The sequence below is a fragment of the Filicampus tigris genome, chromosome 15, assembly GCF_054856515.1.
Source record: "Filicampus tigris isolate MCC_2025a chromosome 15, RoL_Ftig_1.0, whole genome shotgun sequence".
Lineage (NCBI taxonomy): Eukaryota > Metazoa > Chordata > Actinopteri > Syngnathiformes > Syngnathidae > Filicampus > Filicampus tigris.
The window spans coordinates 4,565,878-4,585,938 of record NC_141231.1 but is presented as its reverse complement, the minus strand read 5'-3'; the positions used below and the strand labels follow the sequence as shown (position 1 = coordinate 4,585,938).

Below are 20,061 nucleotides of genomic sequence, written 5' to 3'. Positions count from 1 at the left end.
TCGGTTCCAAGCTTCGTAAAAATTTGTAGTTGAAAAATACGATTAATCGCGATCAATTATGGAAAATATTGAGATTAATTAGTTGAACAAATGTAATCGCTTGACAATACTATAAAGAACATAAAATGAAATTCTAGTAATGATGATAAATGGAGCGTTATGTTTGCCAGCACCTCTACTTGGGGGGTGAAAAAGACTAATTGATCATTTATGTAAATTGAATATAAATGTGAACAGACGATGATGAGAGAGAAGCTTGCTGCATTTTGGGTAATCTCCTTTAGTCTCGGCCTATAGCAGCGTAAGAGACGATTTAGGTCAAGCCTAAGCCAACTCTAAGTGTCATCAAATCGGAAGGCTTTAGTCTGCTTAAAGTAAATTTCTTAAAAAAAAAAACAAGTAAATTCCGGGACTCTTTCATTTCCACTAGAGTGCCAGCTTTACTTTTAAACTGAACGCTTTTTAATGACACTGTTACTTTGAAGTCTTCTGGAATGGCTATAAAAGCAGTTTTGGTTGTACAGAGTTGTGTGTCCCACTATTGATGGGCAACCATTCCGGAATCAGATCACTCGCGAGGACAAGCGCTATAGAAAATGGATGGACAGATGCACTGCCAGCTGCAGAACAGATTTTTCCTTGAGGGGCAACAAAAGCTCAGAACTGGCTGTGGTGAATAACATACTTTTTTTTTTTCCAAATGTAATGGAAGCTACCCAAGTAATCTAATTGTTTTTCAAAGCATGTCATTGTCATTTGGAATGACAGTGATGGTGGATACGTTTGAAACTTGCATCTAAACCACCTTCCTCCATTCTTTAGTTGTGTTTTGAAAACTTCCAATTGCAATTTTGGAAGTCTTGTATAGGCTGAAAGTTGGACTCGCATCAGTAAATCTCACTGGCCTATTCTGCACTTTTTCCTTTCTATCACCATCCTCGCAACCTTTCCCCCCCCCATCCTTCATCATTTGTTTCCACCCATTCACCACTCCCTTTCTCTCCCCTCCTCTTCACTCGGCTGTGCTGTCCACACACCCACTTCCACATTCGTGACAGCCAGCAGTGTGCTGCCAGTCTGTGAGCTGGAGAGACACGCAGACGGCAGACTGCAAAGCTTACGGGGAAACTTTTTTTGTTGTTTTTCTTATTCTATCAGAGATTCATCCCACACAAGATTGCAATGCTTCCATTCTACTTTTTGGCTCTAGCTGGTGAGTGCTATTCAATGATGGTGCCAACGCTGGTGCATGAGGATGTGCTTTTCCTTTTTTTTTTTTCTAATGCCAATTTCTGTGATTCATACTTGCCGTCCACTCTGTTTTCTCACTTTCCTCCCCTCTCCTCTCAAGCCGCCATCCAAGCACACAAGCAGTTGTTGCCAGGATCCTGCAACTTTGACGCCAACACCTGCGGTTACATGTCAGATGCAGACTTTAGCAGCTGGACCCTACACAAAGACGGTAATCAGGTCATTTTATATGGTTGCGCTCCTATTTGTTATTTTTACAAGTTTACCCCAAATTTTAAAAAAAAAATAATCCCAGATCTATGACATGGTTGAATGTTGCCTTTTCAATGGAGATGGCGCCGACTTTTAATGCTGGTGAGAGGAATCACATCTGGTCTCCATTGACTCCAACATCCTTGAACATCTGGACTCAGCTCAAGCGCACATTTAGGCATTTTCAACGGGTCAACTCTGCAGTTGATACACAAGAGAGGAGAGCTGTGAACAATCAAATCGTGACATCTCTGTTTATTTAAAGTGATCAAAGCTTGCTGATTAATAATGACCACATCATTCATTCTCATGCAAACGTAATCGACTTACACTTTTTTAGCATACTCGTACTTTGCCATTTTCATGTGTCAACTTGCCCGTGTAGAAGTCACATAACTTTCTCATGCGTCGCAGGCCATTTCATCGCTGTGGATGCTGCTTTGAATGACCACCATGACGTAGATATACGGGCGGATACCACGGGAGTCTTGTTGAGTCCGGTTCTGGAACAGAATGAGTGGAGTTGCCTGAGGTTGGTCTACCAGATCAGCGGCACAGGGAGCCTGCAAGTCTTGCAGCGCACAGAGGGACGGAGCTTTGACAGGCCGCTGTGGAGCAGCCAAATGCCGTCGGACAGCTGGGTCATTGCAAGCATGGACCTGTCCAACAGCACGGAGACTGCTAGGGTAAAATACATATTTATCCCACATGTGTTTGGAGTCTATATTTAGTTGTTTTTTCACTTTGCTTTGAATGCTGTCTTTTAAACTCAATGTTGATAACATTATTTAATGTCAAATGTACAGTGCAAAAGTCTTTGTCCACTACCTCTGTGAGGAAAGTCACATAAAAAGTCTGCACATAAGTCAGAACCCCCAAACTACATTCGAAAAACAATAACAATTTTGGGTCAAAAATGGACCGAGCCACAAATTGGGTCAATTTGACCCACATTCTTGCATTGTTTTGTACAAAAGAGCCCAGTTTTTCTTTAGGTTGTTTTGAACAAAACTAGCCATTTTTGGGTTGTTTTCTGCAAAAACAACCTAGAATGTTGGGTCAAATTGACCCAAGTAGTGGATCAGTCAATTTTTTTCCCCAAACTTTTATGATTTTTAACCCAATTGTTTTTAGGGAGTACAAATGTCAAAGTCAAGGCCCAGGCCAGATGTTGCACACCACATCATACCACGTGGTCCATGAAAGCAAATAGAATACAATGAGTATGTCATGTTTCTTGCTAACACAGCAGAAAATCTCTTCTGAAATTGCAAATTTTCTCCACTTGAACGGGTTTTACAGGCATTTAGGACATGCTGGATTTGTATGGTGAGGTGTGGATGAACCAAAAGTAGGAAAGCAGGAGAACAAACAGGGGAGGGGCCAGAGCAGACCTCAAAAACAACTAAGGGAAACGAGGTGCATCGAAAACTCAAAATGCTAAATTAAAGTTAAAAAAAAAATACAAGGTTCAAGTACCAAAGAAACAAAGAGACGTCGCTGAAGTTCACCATGCAAGGAAAGATAAGAAAGCTTTACAAAACATATGACAGTAACAATGAACTGATAAAGACTGAAAGAAACCAGAGAACATACAGAGTAAATACAAGCCAACTGACGAGACAATGAGGTACACCTGGGCAAGACACGAGCAGCTGGAGGAAGCTGATTGGTTGATGCAAGGGACAGGGCTGACGAGAACAGGTCGGGGGGGACTAAAAATCAAGACAAGACATGGAAAAAGGAACACAGAGAAAACATCACAAGCCACGAAACGAAATTAATCTAATCGAAACAAAGTCAAGAAAAACAGATGACAATTAGACAATTGTTGTGTTCTAAATTATTTGCTTCCCACGATTTTTGCTCTGATTTCATATTCAATTTCTTTATAAAAATATAATCAAATAGAGGGCTGTATGTAATAATATGATGAGGTGTTGAAATAAGTTAAAGGTTTTCACAGTCCTAATGGTCCTCTGCAGGAAACCAAAATGAAGACGTGGCCTGCGTCTTAAATGAGTTTGACACCACTGACTAAACCATCAGTGACCACATAATTAACCAGTAAAACCTTTGGTCATGGAAGAGCTCTTAAGCCTTTGCTGAGGAGTTGGATCAAGGTGCAGATACAGGAATTTCTTGGAACATGTCAATTACCGTGCCATCAATGCATCCATCCACAAGCCCCGCCTACCACCTCCCATCTATTTAAACCACACCATATATAACCACCATATTGGCATCTGCAAGCAAAATATAAATTTGAGGGACTTTGTTATTATTGCACTGCTAAAACAACAAAGTGGGTGGTGGCCTAACACGTTTTCACAGTGGGTGTCTTTTAATTGTGGTATGATTAATGGGGAGTACCTCGGGGAAAGGGAAACATACAACATACAAGGAAAACAGTTTTAGTGACATACATTAGGTGTTATATGAATAATGACCTTCGAGGAGTGTTGTTCCTAATTATGTGTACATGATGAAGTACAATCAAAACTTTACAAGTCCCACAGCTATTAACTGGCTAACCTTTTGAGTCAAAACAACTGGAGTGGTAGTGAAACATTTCATGTGGTAAAAGGAAGGCAGAAGTAGATCGACATTACACACGCAGGCCCTAATTGAGGTTGATACAGAAAGTGTAGCAAAGTAATGTAAACATTGTGTGGAAACAGTCGAGCACATGTTTATGTTGTATGCAGAGGTGGCTCTGACTCTGACAAGGTCATGACCTACTAAAGGGTGAGCCGTGTCTGCACTATACATGTAGGCCCCTGAGCACAAATATATTTCCTGAGGGGGAAGGAATACAACAGGATTAAAGTGTGACTATTTAAAAAGGAAATAAACCCAAACATATTTTCTTAAAGAATATTTTCCCAGCAGGCCCACAAGATGAAACACGGCATTCCATTCTGATTAATATTGCCTTTGTGGAATATGAGATAAGCAGCAAAATGCACCCCTTCTTAGCCATCTCACGGGGCGGCCATTTTGTCACTTCTGTCGACTGAAAATTACATCACAACTACTCTGGGCTCAGACCAATCAAAGCTCAGCTTCAGAAAACAGCTCAGCCGTGATTGGTCGTTACCTGAGCCCTGAGCATTTGTGATGTCATTTTCAGTCGACAGAAGTGACAAAATGGCCGCCCGAAGAGATGGCTAAAAACGGGTGAATTAACTCTTATTCCACAAACGCAATATTTATCAGAATGCCTTGTTTCAAGTAGAGGGTTTGCATAGAACATTTTCTTGAAAAAAAATAGGTTATTTGTATTTCCAATGGTGTCATTAATGAATGACAGCTCGTTTTGTTCAATGTGGAGACACGTCAAAAAGCACTTTTTTTTTCACAGACAAGTAGTCACTAAGAAATTACTCCCCAATATTATGACATAAGCCAGGGATGGGCCACTTAAACAATTTTTCGTCAGCACAAGTGGGGAGCAAAAGAGGACCGCACACCTCTGAACCAGATGCATGACAAAAATGCTATTTTAAATATAGACAATATATTTCAATGCACAAATGGATATGAATAAGATCCACTCAACTACAAAGTCTTTGAAGCAAACAAAATAAATAAAAAACATCTCTCCTCATTAAAAAATCCCATTCAAAGATGGCAAAAAACTGCTAAACAGCAAACCAATATTAATTGCAAGAACTCATTTTGTGCACATTCTCAGCAAATCTGAACTCACTCAAGATGTTGATATTATTCTACTGTATGTTTGTCCTGCATACCATTCAAAATCCACAAATTGATAGGCTGTGTGACCACAATGCAATACAGGACTGGTGTTGTAGTGCCGAATTACAGTATGTTGAAAGCTTGGCTATCATGGCTGATGGCATCTCTAAGAAAACAAGGCAGATCTGCCAGACATTTTCAGAACCTCTTATACCCTCACGTTTGAAAAAAATAGAAATAAATTCCGTGTATTGAACTTGTGAAAAGACAAGTAAATTTGTCAATGGCAGTGAATGAGTTAAATCCGATGATTATATAATCTGCTTTCTATTTTACCTGAAATAAACCATTTTCATGATCTAATTTGCTTTCTGGCCAGGAACAGCTCTCGCTTCTTTGCTGCAGACGCACAGTCTTGGATTTGGAGGCTCTCCTGAGCGATGTCTACCATCTAGTGATGAACACTACTATTACAACTTAAAACCGATCAGCCCCAGTGCACATTTTTATTTTCAAAATTAATTGAGGTCCACTCTGATGCTGAGCCACCAGTTGCCCATCCTTGGGTTATATCTTCGTGATATATTTTTGTAAATATAAGTTGTTAAAAAAATTAAAAGTCTCACTATTTTTCTATGTTGATTGACTTTTGACATTTCAATCTGAGCCTTTACCTTTAAAGACAAGATAATAATGCTCAGTTATGAGGAACAATGTCAGAGAAGTATTCGTTTAATATGCACTGTACATGATTGTGTTTTTGCAGTAGTGTAGAACATGATTGCATCATAATAAGAGCAGTTCTTAAAATTATTGAATCGCTCATGTCAACCGAAACTGAGCATTTGAGTCTTAGTAAAGGCAGCATATTTAATAAAGATATTGTATTGGGTATCATTTTATTGGACAAGTGACCATAATATTGTGGCCTTTGTACAATCCAGTAGGCGAATGAGCACATAAAAGTTTATTTTTTCTTCTGACCTTTTGAAAGAATCTCTCGTGTTTATATGTTTACATCACCCCAAGGTACCTCACTTTTACTGTTACTTGACATGTGTTGTCTATTAGGTCGTTATCGAAGGGATACCTGGGCGGACGTCTGGGAGCAGCGTGGCCATTTTTGAGATCCACATCAGTCCCGGATACTGCCTGGGTCGGTGATGTCACTCATTCACTCGCACAACATGTATTCAGTCCATCAATCAAACTGTATTTGGGGTTTCATAGAAATAATTCACTTCAATGTGTGGCACATATGACCTGGCCAGAACACTTCCTTTCGGACTTTGACCCTAATCGGTATGACAGGTGCCGTGTGGTCTTCTCCATATGATTCTGCTCAGCACTCAGCTGGAGCTCATTCACGATCCTTTTGGGTGGACCACATATGAGACTTTAATGTGGTTCTCTAGTCATCGGCATAGATGTGGAAAAATATGGGCGTAAGAGTTTGGATTCATTTAACAGATGCAGTCAAACACACACAAACACAGACTCACAAATGTCCATTTTCCTATCGTTGTTGTGCACTAGATTGCGACTTCGAGGAGTCTCACCTGTGCGGGTACAATAACCAGTGGAATGCTAATGTGAACTGGTTTGTGGGTGGTGGTGGTGGAGGCCAGCTGCTGCACAACAACCTGCCAGATGATCACACACACAACAACAGGACAGGTCAGTGAGAAATGATGGTTTTGAACGTATGTAAATGTGCCTTTAAAAAAAATAACATTTAAAAAAAAATAAAAAATACTGCACATTTCCTGCAGTCTGTTCCAGACGTATTTTGACGATGACAGTATATGAATGATGTTCTCTTTATATACCACCTACCGGTACATTAATTTGGATTTGGAATAAACACTCTGTTACTGTCATACTTGCGGGACTAACAGTGGTCGCAGTTTTTCATTATTCAGTGAGACCAAAGTTATTTATATGGAAAACTTGATGCAGCACCAACTAGCAATGTTGGCTACATACTAGGAAAACTGTGTTCTCGCTTACTGTCTGGAGTGAGTTTTTTTTTTTACGGTCCAGGTTTTTTTTTTTTCCAATGGCAATCTTTAAAAAAAAAAAAAAAAAAAAAACCACACACACATTACAAAAAAAATCGATTCATTATATAAACCACAATATGAGATATGTAATGTAGCTCAACATAGCATTTCTATCACCTGTTTAGGATCACAGCATTGAAATAGTAATAATAGCACAGCAGTAACAACATAAGGCGTCAAATATGTCATCTGTCATGTCATCTTCCAAACCGCTTATCCTGTACAGGGTCGCGGGGAGGTGCTGGAGCCTATCCCAGCTGACTATGGGCAAAAGGCAGACTACACCCCGGACTGGTCGCCAGCCAGTCAGACTTGACCCCGGACTGGTCTGGTCACTAGCCAATCACAGGGCTGTTTAGACAGACAACCATTCACACTATCACTTAGTGGGAAATGAACTCGCGCTGCCTGCACCAAAGTCAGGCGAATGCACTTTGTACTACGAAACCCATCAGTGAAGCCATCGCTATGGTAGATGACTAATCTGGAGTTATAGGGCAATGAGAGTATCTTTTTCCCCCCAAACAAGCAAGTACAGCATCAAAATCATTGTGAAACTGTTGCTGTACCACATACTGTTGATATAATGAACAACATTTGTTGGAATTGTCCAAGAAATGACATTTCGCTTTACTTTTCAGGGTCATTTAGCTCAAACATACACAGTAAATCGAGTTTTCATAGGCCTGGCAGCCTATTAAAAGTGTTTTGAAACATGACTCACATGATTTGATTTGCTTTTTGGCAAACATCTGCCAGCTCTGAATGTACTAAACTAAATTGTGTTGTTTGAGGATGTCAGGTTCAGGGCAACAGAAAATTGACTCCAGTTTTCCCAAATCTGGAAAGAAAACAAAGCATGGCAATGGTAGTGATCAGAATATATATATACATATATATAAGGCAATCTGTAATGTCAAAGCTCACCAGAAAAACCAGCTCACATGTTGAGGTGTCTGTGTCACCATTAATATAGTATTCCACAGTCCAGTGGTTTTCCAACCAGGGGTACCCCAAGGAGAACATGAGCACACTGCATGGGGCCTTTTAATTATTCTAAGGTTGAGGACCAAAACGCATGGAGAGGCTGCATTCAGCCATTTTGGTCCTCAACTTTAAAATATCCTAAAAGGAGGACGTCAGGTCCGCGGAGACTGTTGATATTTTTAAAAGGAAGCTCAAGACATACCTTTTTACTTTGGATTGTTCTTAGTCTCTTACTATTTTTATCCATTCTTATTGTTTTCAATATTAGCTCCGGTGTTTCCTCAAGGGGGGCCTTCCTCACAACGTGGAGGAGCTCCCCTTGGGTACTCTTTCCTCATATGGTTTCTCGATGCCCTGCCATGTCTCTTTTTCAGGTTATACGTGTGTGTGGGAGGGGGGGGGTGAGTGCAGGTCTGCTTTATCTGTCTTTGTGTATATTGTGAGGGGGGAGGGAAGGTGGCAGCGGGTTTTCCTTTTTATGTTGTATTTTGATGTTTTTAGTGTAAAGCACTTTGAGTTGCATTTTTTGGGTGAAAAGTGCTATATTAATAAAATTTGATTTGATTTGATTTGACATGTGGAAGTACTCACATTAAATCATTTGTTTCCAAGATCAGTGTGGCACAGTACTAAAATAACAACAGCCATGTGTCAGCTCAGATCTTGTTAAAGCTCAGATGACTGATGGAAAGAAAGTAAAACTGCTACACACTCTTATTCAGTGTTTTTTTTCCCTGACATGAACAGTTTAAATTGCCTTTTTTTGTGGTTAATGAAGAGTTATATATAACAAAGGCAGTTTTTCCCCTTTATTTTGATTCCTTTTTTTTTATGTATATGTTTATTTTCAAGGCAACATTCATTTTTATGTTTCATTTGAGTTAAAGAAAAGGTACTGCCTAAGAATTCAATATCAAACCAAACAAAATAAAATATTTTTTATTTAATGATCAGTTCTGTTCTACTTTTGGAGATTCATCAACATGTATGTATGGGGTACTCATGGTATGACAAACGGTTTTGGGGTACACAAATCAAAAGAGGTTAGGAACCACTGCTCCCGTCTGCACACACTAAATTCACTTTAGGCCTCTTCTGATGTTGATAATAAATGTCACCATATACATTCCAATGTGGATCAAATTAGAGGGCAAAACATTTTACAGATCCATGACGCAATAGTTAGCAATTTCCTAATTTAAAAAAACAAAAGGTTCTTGTGCAAATCTGGTTTAATACCATTTACTAACAATAGCTTGAAACTTGTTTCTTAGGTCACTTTATGTATGTGGACTCCATCTACTCCAAAACGTTCAAAGAAGTGGCCAAACTGGTGTCTCCCATGACCATGGTGCCCATGTCTGGCTGCCTGACCTTTCACTATCAGCGTAGTGACGAAGGAGGGAACCTCTTCTCTGTTTACACCCGCGATCAACTGGGTCAGTACCAGGAGCTGTGGAGGGCGGAGCCAGAGACCTCGAGTGACTGGAGTGGGACATATGGAGAGTGGACCCCTGTGCAGGTGGACTTGAAAGCGCCGTATTCTTTGCAGGTCAGAATTCACTTTTTTTTTCTTTTTAGCAGTCTCATTGTGCTTTGTGATTGACTGGCGACCACTCCAGGGTGTAGTTTGCCTTTCATCCAAAGTCAGCTGGCCTGGGTTAAATGCTGGCTCCCCACGACCCTGAACAGGATATGCGGTTATAGAAAACGGATGCATGGATAAACGGCTGGATATAGTTAAGAGCTGCCCTTTTTGTTGGAACCAGATTATTTTGTTTGCCATATTTTATGAAACATGTATATCACAATGTCAAACTCAGGGCCCAATTGCCAGATCTGACCTGCCATATAATTTTATGTGGCCCATTAAAGCAAATTATGCACATCGACTAGATGTTTCATGCTAAAATGCTAAAATCACCTAAATTTGTTTGAGATATTGCAAGCAGTTTTTGTTACCAACCCCCCTTAAAAAAATATAGAATACTGAGCCATAAAGAATTGGATGAAATCTCCAAACCTGCATTTAGGCTTATAATATAGTTTGGACCATGACTACTGAACAAGCAATCAATGAATGGACATAAACGTTTTCCAGACACTTAAAATAGGCCAGTAAATACAAGAAAAAATCTTCACCGTATGTGTGCGTGTGTCGTACCCTTCAGGTGGTTTTCGAAGTGGCCTTCAATAGCCCAAGAGGTGGTCACGTTGCAGTTGATGACATTTCATTTTCACCGGAGTTCTGCAGCTCAGACACAGGTGAGCCACTCAATATCAATGTTACATTTGAATGACTCAAAACAGTCGTATTTTTTATCAAATGTTTTATGTTAATGTATCTTATTTAAAGATTTACACTTGGTCGTGTGATAAAAAATATACTTAAATCTACCTATTTATGTTTCTTTGAAATATTCATATTTAATCATTTTAACCCTACAACATAATGAACCACTAAAAGTACGGCTCCATTGTTTAAGGACAGTTGCATTAACATACCGTACTGCTGACTCTCTATAATAAGACGTTGCCATATTATCTTTTTTCACAGAGCCGACTTTTGACGCCTCCATTGCCAACTGTGACTTTGAATCCGATTTGTGCCAGTACACACAGGACCAGGGAATAGGATCGTTGTGGAGGAGAGTGTCTGTAAAACCCAATATATTTAGGAACGGCGACCACACATCCGGAGCAGGTGGGATAAGTACATTTCAATATTTTTTAATTGTCTCAGCTTTCCATTGTGTCGCCATCAGATTTTTTTTGTCACAGCAGAACTCATTGACTGCCTTTCGACTTTACTGATTTTCTTCATTAAGAAAGACACGTCATAATCTATCATTGACCAGCAGTAAGCTGATGCAGTAGCACCGGTAAATACAAATTACAATTAAGCATTCAAGAATTTAAAGGAAATCAACTCAAACATATATTTTTTTCAAGAATATGTTCCCAGCAGGCCCACTAGTTGAAACACGGCATTGTGATTAATTTTGCGTTTGTGGAATATAAGGTAAGCAGCAAAATGCACTCGTTTTTAGCCATCTCTCCAACCAATCACGGCTGACCTGTTTTCTGAATCTGTGATGTGATTGGTCGTTGTGAGCAGTTGTGATGTCATTTTCAGTCAACAGAAGACAAAATGGCCGCCCCCTGAGATGGCTAAAAACAAATGTATCGTCTGTCATAACTATTGGTCAAACTGGATTTAGCATTTATCACAACCTGTTCTGCATGGAAATTGCTGTGAAGGTATTTGCATTTTACATTTGGTACCCAAAAAAAAAGTCTAAAACTATTCTTGTATGCTGTCAGCATAGATTTCCAAGTCTAAAATCTAAATAACACCCTTGTTGACATTGTCACCCATGTATTGTTTACTTTTGACTGGAACACTGTGACCTTAGAAGATCCAATTGAGATATTTCCTACTTTCCAGCATCGTCAGTGTTATCACGTTGAATTGCATTCACTGACGACAAATGTGCAATTTATCATATTGTTTGCTACAAGTTACACCATTCCCTTTTGGGGAATTAGGTGATCGCGTTTTGAAACTGAAATGCAATTAAGTTCCCACAAAACAACAAAATATTGGCTGTTTTCTTTCAGGGACATTCTTGTTGGCTCACTCCCAGCTGAGCACACAGTCCAGCTACATGAGTCGCTTAGTCAGCCCGACACTGGCTGCAAACATGAAGTATTGCCTACGATTTTACTTCTCTTTGAGGGGTGAGTGACATTTAGTTGGCTTTTGGGCATCTCGAACAATTCATACAGTATATTCAAATGACTCACCACCCAAGAAAAACTGCAGGATTCAACCAGACGGACCAAGCCCTGACCGTGTATCTGCAACAAGGCAGCAGCCAGGAGAAGATCTGGACTCAAGGGGAGAAGTCCAGAGGGATCTGGATAGCGGCAGACGTGACCTTCCAGACGTCACAACCTGCCAAGGTCAGGAGAGAAAGTGGAAATGTTGTTTTGTGAGGGAGTCTGGAAAAATCATGTTCGTCATACCAAAAGAACTGAAGAAAATCTGTACTCGCTCCAAGTACAGCACAGTTTCAGAACCACCATGTAAATAGATATATTGAATATTTTTTTTATTTTTAAAAAATTAAACAAGTTTCGAATTCCCCTCCCTAAGCCATTACCTTTTCGTGGTGGAGGTTTTTTTGTGTCCCAATGATCCTAAGAGCTAAGTTGTATCGGTCTTTATGCCCCTGGTAGGGTCACCGATGGCAAACAGGTGCTACCTTAGGAACCAGACAAATCATACTACATATGGACGCCATTTTCCCTCGCTGGGACACCGGTCACCGGGGCCCACTTCTGGAGCTATGCTCAGAGGTGGAATTCATTGCTGAACACCCACGGAACAGCCCAAAGAGGCAAAGTGGGTCCTGCTTCCATGGGCTCACCACCTGTGAGAGGGGCGTAGTGGGTCGAGTGCAAAATGAGGTGGGTGGGGGCCGGAGGCAGAGCCCTGGCAGTCACCTCGGCTAAGGAAGCTGGCTTTATTGGGATGTTGAATGTCACCTTTCTGGCAGGGACGGAACCCAACTAGATATAGTCGGGCTCACCTCCACACATTGTTTGGGTTCTGGTACCAGTCCTCTCGACAGTGGTTGGACTGTCTTTCACTCACGAGTTGCCCAGGGTGAGGTGCCGAGCGGATATGGATATATCTATTATATTCTATTCTATTATTGCACCCTGGTTCTGCGCTTGTACGTTGAGGTTTACCACTATGCGTGAGAGGGTAGCCTCCCTCCGCCTTCAGTTTGGTTGATGGGTCCTGAGTCTATTTTGTGCATATGCACCAAACAGTATTTCAGAGTGCCCACTGTTCTTGGAGTCCTGGAGGAGTGATGCATAGCACTCCCACTTGGGGTTCCCTCGTTCTGGTGGGGGACTTCAATGCTCATGCGGGCAATGACAGTGAGGCGTGGAAGGGCGTGATTGGGAGGAATGCCCCCACCTAATCAGAACCCGGGATGTGGTCTGTTGTTGGACTTCTGTGCTCATCACAGATTTTCCATAAAAACACCATATTCAAACACTACAGTGTCCACTTGTGCAGTTGGCACCAGGACACCATGGGCTTCAGTTTGAGGATCGACTTTGTGGTCATTTCATTGGACTTGCATCCGCATATTGTGCACATTCTGGTGAAGATAGGAGCGGCTCTGTCAACAGATCATCACCTCGTGGTGAGTTTGCTCCAGTGGTGGGGAAGACGCTGGTCCAACCCAAACATATTGTGATAATCTCCTGAGAATGTCTGACAGGGTTTGACTCAGGACTTTGTGAATCGGTGAGGAGAATACTTTGAAGACTTTGTCAATTCTACAGCTACCCATGAGGAAGCAGAGTCTGAGGCCTCTGACATGGGCTCTCCTATCTCTAGCGTTGAATTCACCGAGGAAGTCAAAAAGGTCCATGGTGGTAGGGCCCCTGAGGTGGATGGTGAACACATTCCATCACTCATTCTTTAGCATTGGAAACATTTGTGGTGGATGGTTTCTGCCCAGAGTTTCTAAAGGCTTTGTATGTTGTGGGCCTGTCGTAGTTGACGCCACAACAACAGTGCTGCTTGATTGGCATACTGGGGTAGTGGTCCCCCAGTTTGTGTGTTCCCATTACAGAGGGATCATATTGCTCAGTCTCCATTGGAAGGTTTATTTTTGGAGAGCTGGAGAAGAGGCTAAGTCAGGAAGTCGAATCTCAGATTCAGGAGGAGCAGTGTGGGTTTTGTCCTGGTCATGGAACAACATATTAGCGCCCAGAGGCAGGGTTTTCAAGCGTTTCAAGAGTTTTCCCAACCAGTCCATATGTGCTTTGTGGACTCGGAGAGGGTGTTTGACCGTTTCCCCCCGGGGATCTGTGGGTAGTCCGCCAGGAGTACAGAGTACCAGACACCCTAATACAGACTGTTCAGTTTCTATACAACTGGTGTCAGAGGTTGGTCCACATTGGCAGTAAATCGCATTCATTTCCAGTGAGGGGTGAACTACGCCAAGGCTGACCTTTGTAACTGATTTTGTTCCTAACTTTTATGGACATAATTTCAAGGCACAGCCAAGGTGTTGAGGGGGTCTGGTTTGGTGACCTCAGTATAATACCGCTGAGTTTTGAGTGTACGAGTGGCTGGATGAGCTTCAGTGCCTCCAAATTTGAGACCATGGTACTCAGTTGGAAAAGGGTAGATTGCACTCTCTGGTTCCTGGGGTTAGAGTTAATGAGTTCAACTATTTTGGGGTCTTGTTCATAAGTGAGGGGAGGATTGAGCTGGTGATCGACAGGCTGATTGGCACAGCAGCTGTAGTGATGCAGACTCTGTATCTGTGTGGTTTGTCGTGGTGAAGAAGGAGCTGAGCTGAAAGGCAAAGCTCTCGAGTTACAGACTGATCTAGGTTCCTACACTCCCCTATGATCACAAGCTGTGGGTCTTGACTGAAAGAATAAGATTGCAGATATGAATGAGTTTCCTACCCAGGAAGTCCGGGTGCTTCCTCCGAGATAGGGTAAGAAGATCAGTCTTCCAGGAGGGGCTCCGAGTAGAGCTGTTGCTCTTCCACATTGAGAGTCACCAGAAGAGGTGGCTCAGGGCATCTGATCAGAATGCCTCCTGGACGCCTCCCTGATGAGGTTTTGCGGAGGTCCCACAGACAACCCAGGACAAGCTGGAGAGACTATAGGTCTCCCAGTTGACTTAGGAACATCTCAGCTTCCCCCTGGAAGAGCCGGATGTAGTGGCTGGGGAGAGAGAATTCTGGGCTTTCCTACATAAGCCGCCGCCCTTTGACTCAACCCCGGATAAGCGGAAGAAGACGGATGGATGGACATTTAAACTTCTTAAAACACATTTTCTAAATGCATTGTACAGTACTTTACCTACATTCCCTCCCAATAATCCATTTGTATATCATTTGGGCATTTGTGACTGATAGGACTTTGAAAAGGGTCATGTGACTCCTAAATATGCCAAGCATCTGCTGTTACAGAGCACATTACATCACTCTTTGTTTAACATTGGAAACATTTGTTCAACCAGATGTAAAAAGTATCTAAGGCTCTGATCACACTGTACACATGCATATTGATGATTTAAAAATTGTCAGCGGTTGATCAATGACCGATGTGTCTCTTACCCCATGGGGGTTTAAAAATCTTGTAAATAGAAAGGGCAGTGATGCAAGCAAGGAGGCTCAAAATGTGACTTTGCTGTTCAGGTTGTTTTTGTCAGCACCTGCAGGAGTCTGTGGGACTGTGGCTCTGTGGCTCTCGATGACATCACCATGAGTCTGGGAGACTGTGAGTTGGCGACAGGTAAAATGTATTCCAGAGATTTTTTTTAAACAAACCAAAGTGGGAATATTTACTCTTTAGTAACTCAGACTTCTTTGAACCAAGACTTTTGACGGGAAGCAGGCAGGAATGAATGCAAAAAAACCCCAAACCAGCCAGGCCATTTGATTTGATTTATGTTTTCTTGCTGCAGGAATTTCCTCATCCCTTCCAGGATGCTGTGACTTTGCAGCGGGCCTTTGTGGTTACACTCAGGACAAGCAGAGTGATACTGCTGACTGGGAGTGGAGGAGAGGACCCACCCCAACCTCGTACACTGGACCCAGAGGAGATCACACTAGTGGACTGGGTGAGAGTCTATGTACTCATCTGCTCTTCCTATGCCACCCAAAAATACACAGTGCATGTGTGTCCATGAGACAAGGCTGAATAATCAAATTATCCTACACTACTGGTTCTCAAACTATTTACACCAAGAACCATCTGAAAAAAACTGCATAGCTCTCTAAATACCCCATATTGACCATGCAGCATTAAAATACAGTAGTGTAGTACCCCCCAAGTGTTCATTAAAAACAAGGCAGCGGTTTCATTCCTAAAAAGTATATTTCATATTATTGTAAGTCATCATCAACATTACAGTATGCACAGTTTAAACATTTAAACATTACTGTGCTTGGATATCCATCTTCTGTACTGCTTATCCTCACTATGGTCGCAAGTGTGCTGGAGTCTACCCCAGCTGACTTTTGGGTGAGGGACGAGATACACCCTCAAAATGGTTGCCAGCCAATCACAGGGCACATTTTGTCACTGTCGGGGCGACCACATTACTCCAAATATGGTCAATATCATTTTTTTTTTATCAGAAATTGACACTATTGTTCTGTTCTTCATTTCATCTGTTATTTTTTTAATGTATTATATTATCCAATTTAAAGTGTTCAAAATAGCTTGACACTAAATCTGTGAATGTACATGAATGCTCAAAATGTCTGCTAAGTGTAAAAATCCAACTCCACTCATGCTGGGGAAGCCATGCAGCAGTCGTGCTTCGTTGTTGAAGGAAGCTCGTGAGTCAGGGAGGAAAGTTTCTGTGCGGATTAAGATCCGCCTAATACACAGGGGTTAGTCGGCTCACGGTTTTGCATTGCTCATGGCTCTAAGTCCTTTGTAAAGATGACGTAACATTGGCATTTGCTTTTGTGAAGTATTAAAGGCATGAATGGACAAACAGCTATTCACACTCACATTAACACCTGCAGACATTTTAGAGTCTTCAATTTACCAACCATGCTTTGCATGTTTTTGCAATGTGGGAGGCAACCGCAGTACCCCAAAAAAATCCATGCAGCCACAGGGAGAACATGCAAGCTCCACATATGAAGGCCAGAAAGATTTTGAACTTTTGGGTGTACGTGAGAGTTAAATGTTATGTTGGGACTGTACAGCACCTCATATTAAATAAGGTTGCGCACAAATTTGCCTCTAAGATCAATGCAAAGTTGACATTAGAGTAGATTTATTGCTAATTAAGGGATGGCTGCCAGAGATGGGAAATTCAGGTCCAGAAATTAAAAAACCCTGTCACAGTTTGTCTTGAGCCGCAGATGCTTCTACTCAACTGAGCTCGTTGACCCGTCGTTTGAGTAGAAGCACCTGTGGCTCAAACAAACTGGCAGGGATTTTACTTTCTGGACCTGGATTTCCCATCTCTGATGGCTGCTATTAAGGGCAACGAGTGGGAAGTGAGAGAATATGAATGCTTGATTCTCAGCTTCCGCGCACAATTACATTTGCACAAATGCTTGTCTCTCAGCATTGACACAAAACTGTACAAATGTAGAACATACAGACTACGTGACCGATGGTTTTTGCAGGTCACTACCTGTACATGGAAGCGTCTCCAATGCTGCCCGGCCAGACTGCTCGCCTGTTGTCACGCCCGCTCAGAGGATCAAAGGGACCACAGTGTCTGCGCTTCTTCTATCACATGTACGGCTCGAGCACGGGCCAGCTCAGTGTTCACCTCCAAAGAGACGGAGGAGACATTTTGTTGTGGCAACGAAGTGGCGAGCAGAGCATCGCCTGGCTGAGGGCCACAGTGGAGTACCAGAGCGACAGCCAACATCAGGCAAGGCGGAAAAATGCAGCTCTATTTGACATTACAACTTGTTTTTACATATATACATATACACACATATATATACACACACACATACATATATATATATATATAGTACCCGGAGAAAACCCACGCAGGCACGGGGAGAACATGCAAACTCCACACAGGGAGGCCGGGATCTAACCCACGACCTCTGAATATATATATATATATAGTAGGCGGGGAAACCCTGAATTGGTTGCCAGCCAATCGCAGGACACACAGAGGCAAACATCCGCACTCACAATCACACCTAGGGGCGATTTAGAGAGTCCAATCAACTTACCATGCATGTTTTTGGAATGTGGGAGGAAACCGGAGTACTATATATGGGGGGAACAATACTTGTCTATCATTAAAAAAATAAATAAAATTAACAAAATGTCATCCTGCCCCTGTGCAGTGCAACAGAATGAATCTACGATTAAAATTGTTCCACAAAGTTTGGATTGAGGCAACTGTACTTTTATTGTTTCATTGAAAAGGCTTTTTAAATGTTTAAGTGTGGAGTCTACGTATTTATGTCTCTGGGGGTGGACAAGACAATAGGGTTGTAGTTGTTGCCAGGCGTGTCTAGTAAACAACTGTCCGACATACCAATCGTTCGTTCACCTGCCTGGTTGCAAATGTTCTCATTTGTGGCCACTCCCTTGGCATGAGAGATGTCAGGAGATAGTGATGGTGCAAACCTCCTCCTCCATATAGGAACAGAAGGAGCCTTTTGGATTAAAGGTCAAACATCTTCAACAAACAGTAAAAGCCCAGTTGTCTCGATTCAACCACCACGGCCTGGATGACTGCGACTCTATAGACAAACTTGTTACTTGCCCTATTTTGTACTCTCCCAGATTGCGTTTGAAGCAACCAGAGGTTCATCCGTCAGGAGTGACATCGCCATTGATGACGTCATATTGGAGGGCGGGCCTTGTCCAGGTAGCATTGACCTCCTTTACATTTTTAAGATATGAGTCTTCCATTAGATAAGTACTGCAGGGGTCCCTAAACGATGGAGCTTCCCATGCTTGAGTGAGTTTTGTCCAGGTGGCTTCCTTTAGAACTTTCTAGTAGAGGGGGAATTATGTGACCCCCATCGTGCATGTTTCGGTCACAAAGTGCTGCAGTCTCTCAAGTTTTTTTTAAATGCAACAAAGTTCTTCATAAAATCTAATCTTAATTATTTTGCAATGATTCTTATTATGTAGTTAGAATACTTGCAAAAAAAAATAAATAATAGATTTGAGATTTTTCCATGTTGTGCTTTGAAAGAGTTGCAGGCACTGTGTTCTTGGCTGTCAAATGTATTCAAAAGAAAATTAAGGATGGAATGTTCTGTCACTATTCAAACTCAACAAAAACCTCATGGTTTTTAATGTTGATTTTTATAATCTCGGTCTTGAGTTGGTCTTGACTCCTGAAAGTCTTGTTGGTGAGTTCAGGTCTCAGGTCTTTTAAGCACATTGCAATTGGTATAGAAAACGGATGGATATTCTACATTGCGACCCCATATTGAATCAGGCAGCAACAACAACAAAAAAGCAACTTGGAGATGAGTTGGAACTACTAAATGTCGGGCAACTTCTATCTAATGCAACTATAAAGCTTGAAGAATAAGAAATAAACATCTTCAGAGAAAACATGCAATTGGGAAAATGTTTTGCAGGAATGGAGATGAGTAGGGTTAAACTTCAGAGGGTAATCAAATGGTGAATGGAGCATAAAAACTGAACTCTGGAGCAGAGGGAAAAAGATCATGTGGTCTGATGAGTCCAGATTCAGTTTGAGGGACACAATGGCCAATGTGTGCTGCAATGAAAATATTTTTTTTTAATAAAAGTATTGGGTCTGAACAGTGTGCTTGCTAAATATGATGAAAGAATGTTATTGATCCAAAAAAAATACAGGAAGTAACATCTGGTGCAGCATCCTGATGGTTTTTGTCCCCTTTGCAGCAACAGAGACTAAGGCCCCCATGGCGACATCCAATGAGATTGAGTAGAGGGAAACAGCAGCATCGGGCAGGATGCATGTTTTCTTTTCTTTTTTTTTTTTTGGCACATTTCAGTGGACTCTAAAGGCTTTTTAACTGCCCACTCAAACACATCACATTCATGTAGGTCTCTTTTCATACAGCATCATTGTACTTTATACTCTTGCACTGTAACAACGGAGTGCTGTATTTTTCTTCACATTTGTATGCATTAGATTAATGCTCATTGCTCAAATAAAACTAAGGGGTGTGTGGTTTGGATTCATTTCTCTCCTTTTTTTTTATAAACAACTTTTCGACAAGTGTTTTACTTTGTGCCAAAAACTATTCAA

At 41.6% G+C, this 20,061-nt stretch overlaps 1 protein-coding gene across 1 annotated transcript; it reads left to right on the top strand.

The window, feature by feature from the left end:
* The first annotated feature begins 1,062 nt into the window (after window positions 1-1,062).
* LOC147135203 (MAM domain-containing protein 2-like) lies at window positions 1,063-19,990 on the top strand. The gene is made up of 15 exons (XM_086053682.1): window positions 1,063-1,213; window positions 1,352-1,462; window positions 1,918-2,189; window positions 6,277-6,361; window positions 6,742-6,882; window positions 9,530-9,807; window positions 10,427-10,520; window positions 10,813-10,959; window positions 11,877-11,996; window positions 12,082-12,221; window positions 15,503-15,599; window positions 15,772-15,927; window positions 17,459-17,712; window positions 18,591-18,675; window positions 19,692-19,990. The coding sequence occupies exons 1-15, from the start codon at window positions 1,183-1,185 to the stop codon at window positions 19,736-19,738; spliced, it is 2,058 nt and encodes a 685-aa protein (XP_085909808.1). The 5' UTR covers window positions 1,063-1,182; the 3' UTR covers window positions 19,739-19,990.
* Window positions 19,991-20,061: the final 71 nt, after the last annotated feature.

Excerpts from the sequence above, each read along its gene's own strand:
- LOC147135203 (XM_086053682.1), top strand. The coding sequence starts at position 1,183 with ATGCTTCCATTCTACTTTTTGGCTCTAGCTG. Across the intron at positions 6,362-6,741 it reads CAGTCCCGGATACTGCCTGG|ATTGCGACTTCGAGGAGTCT; the intron begins GTCGGTGATGTC and ends GTTGTGCACTAG. Across the intron at positions 10,521-10,812 it reads GTTCTGCAGCTCAGACACAG|AGCCGACTTTTGACGCCTCC; the intron begins GTGAGCCACTCA and ends CTTTTTTCACAG.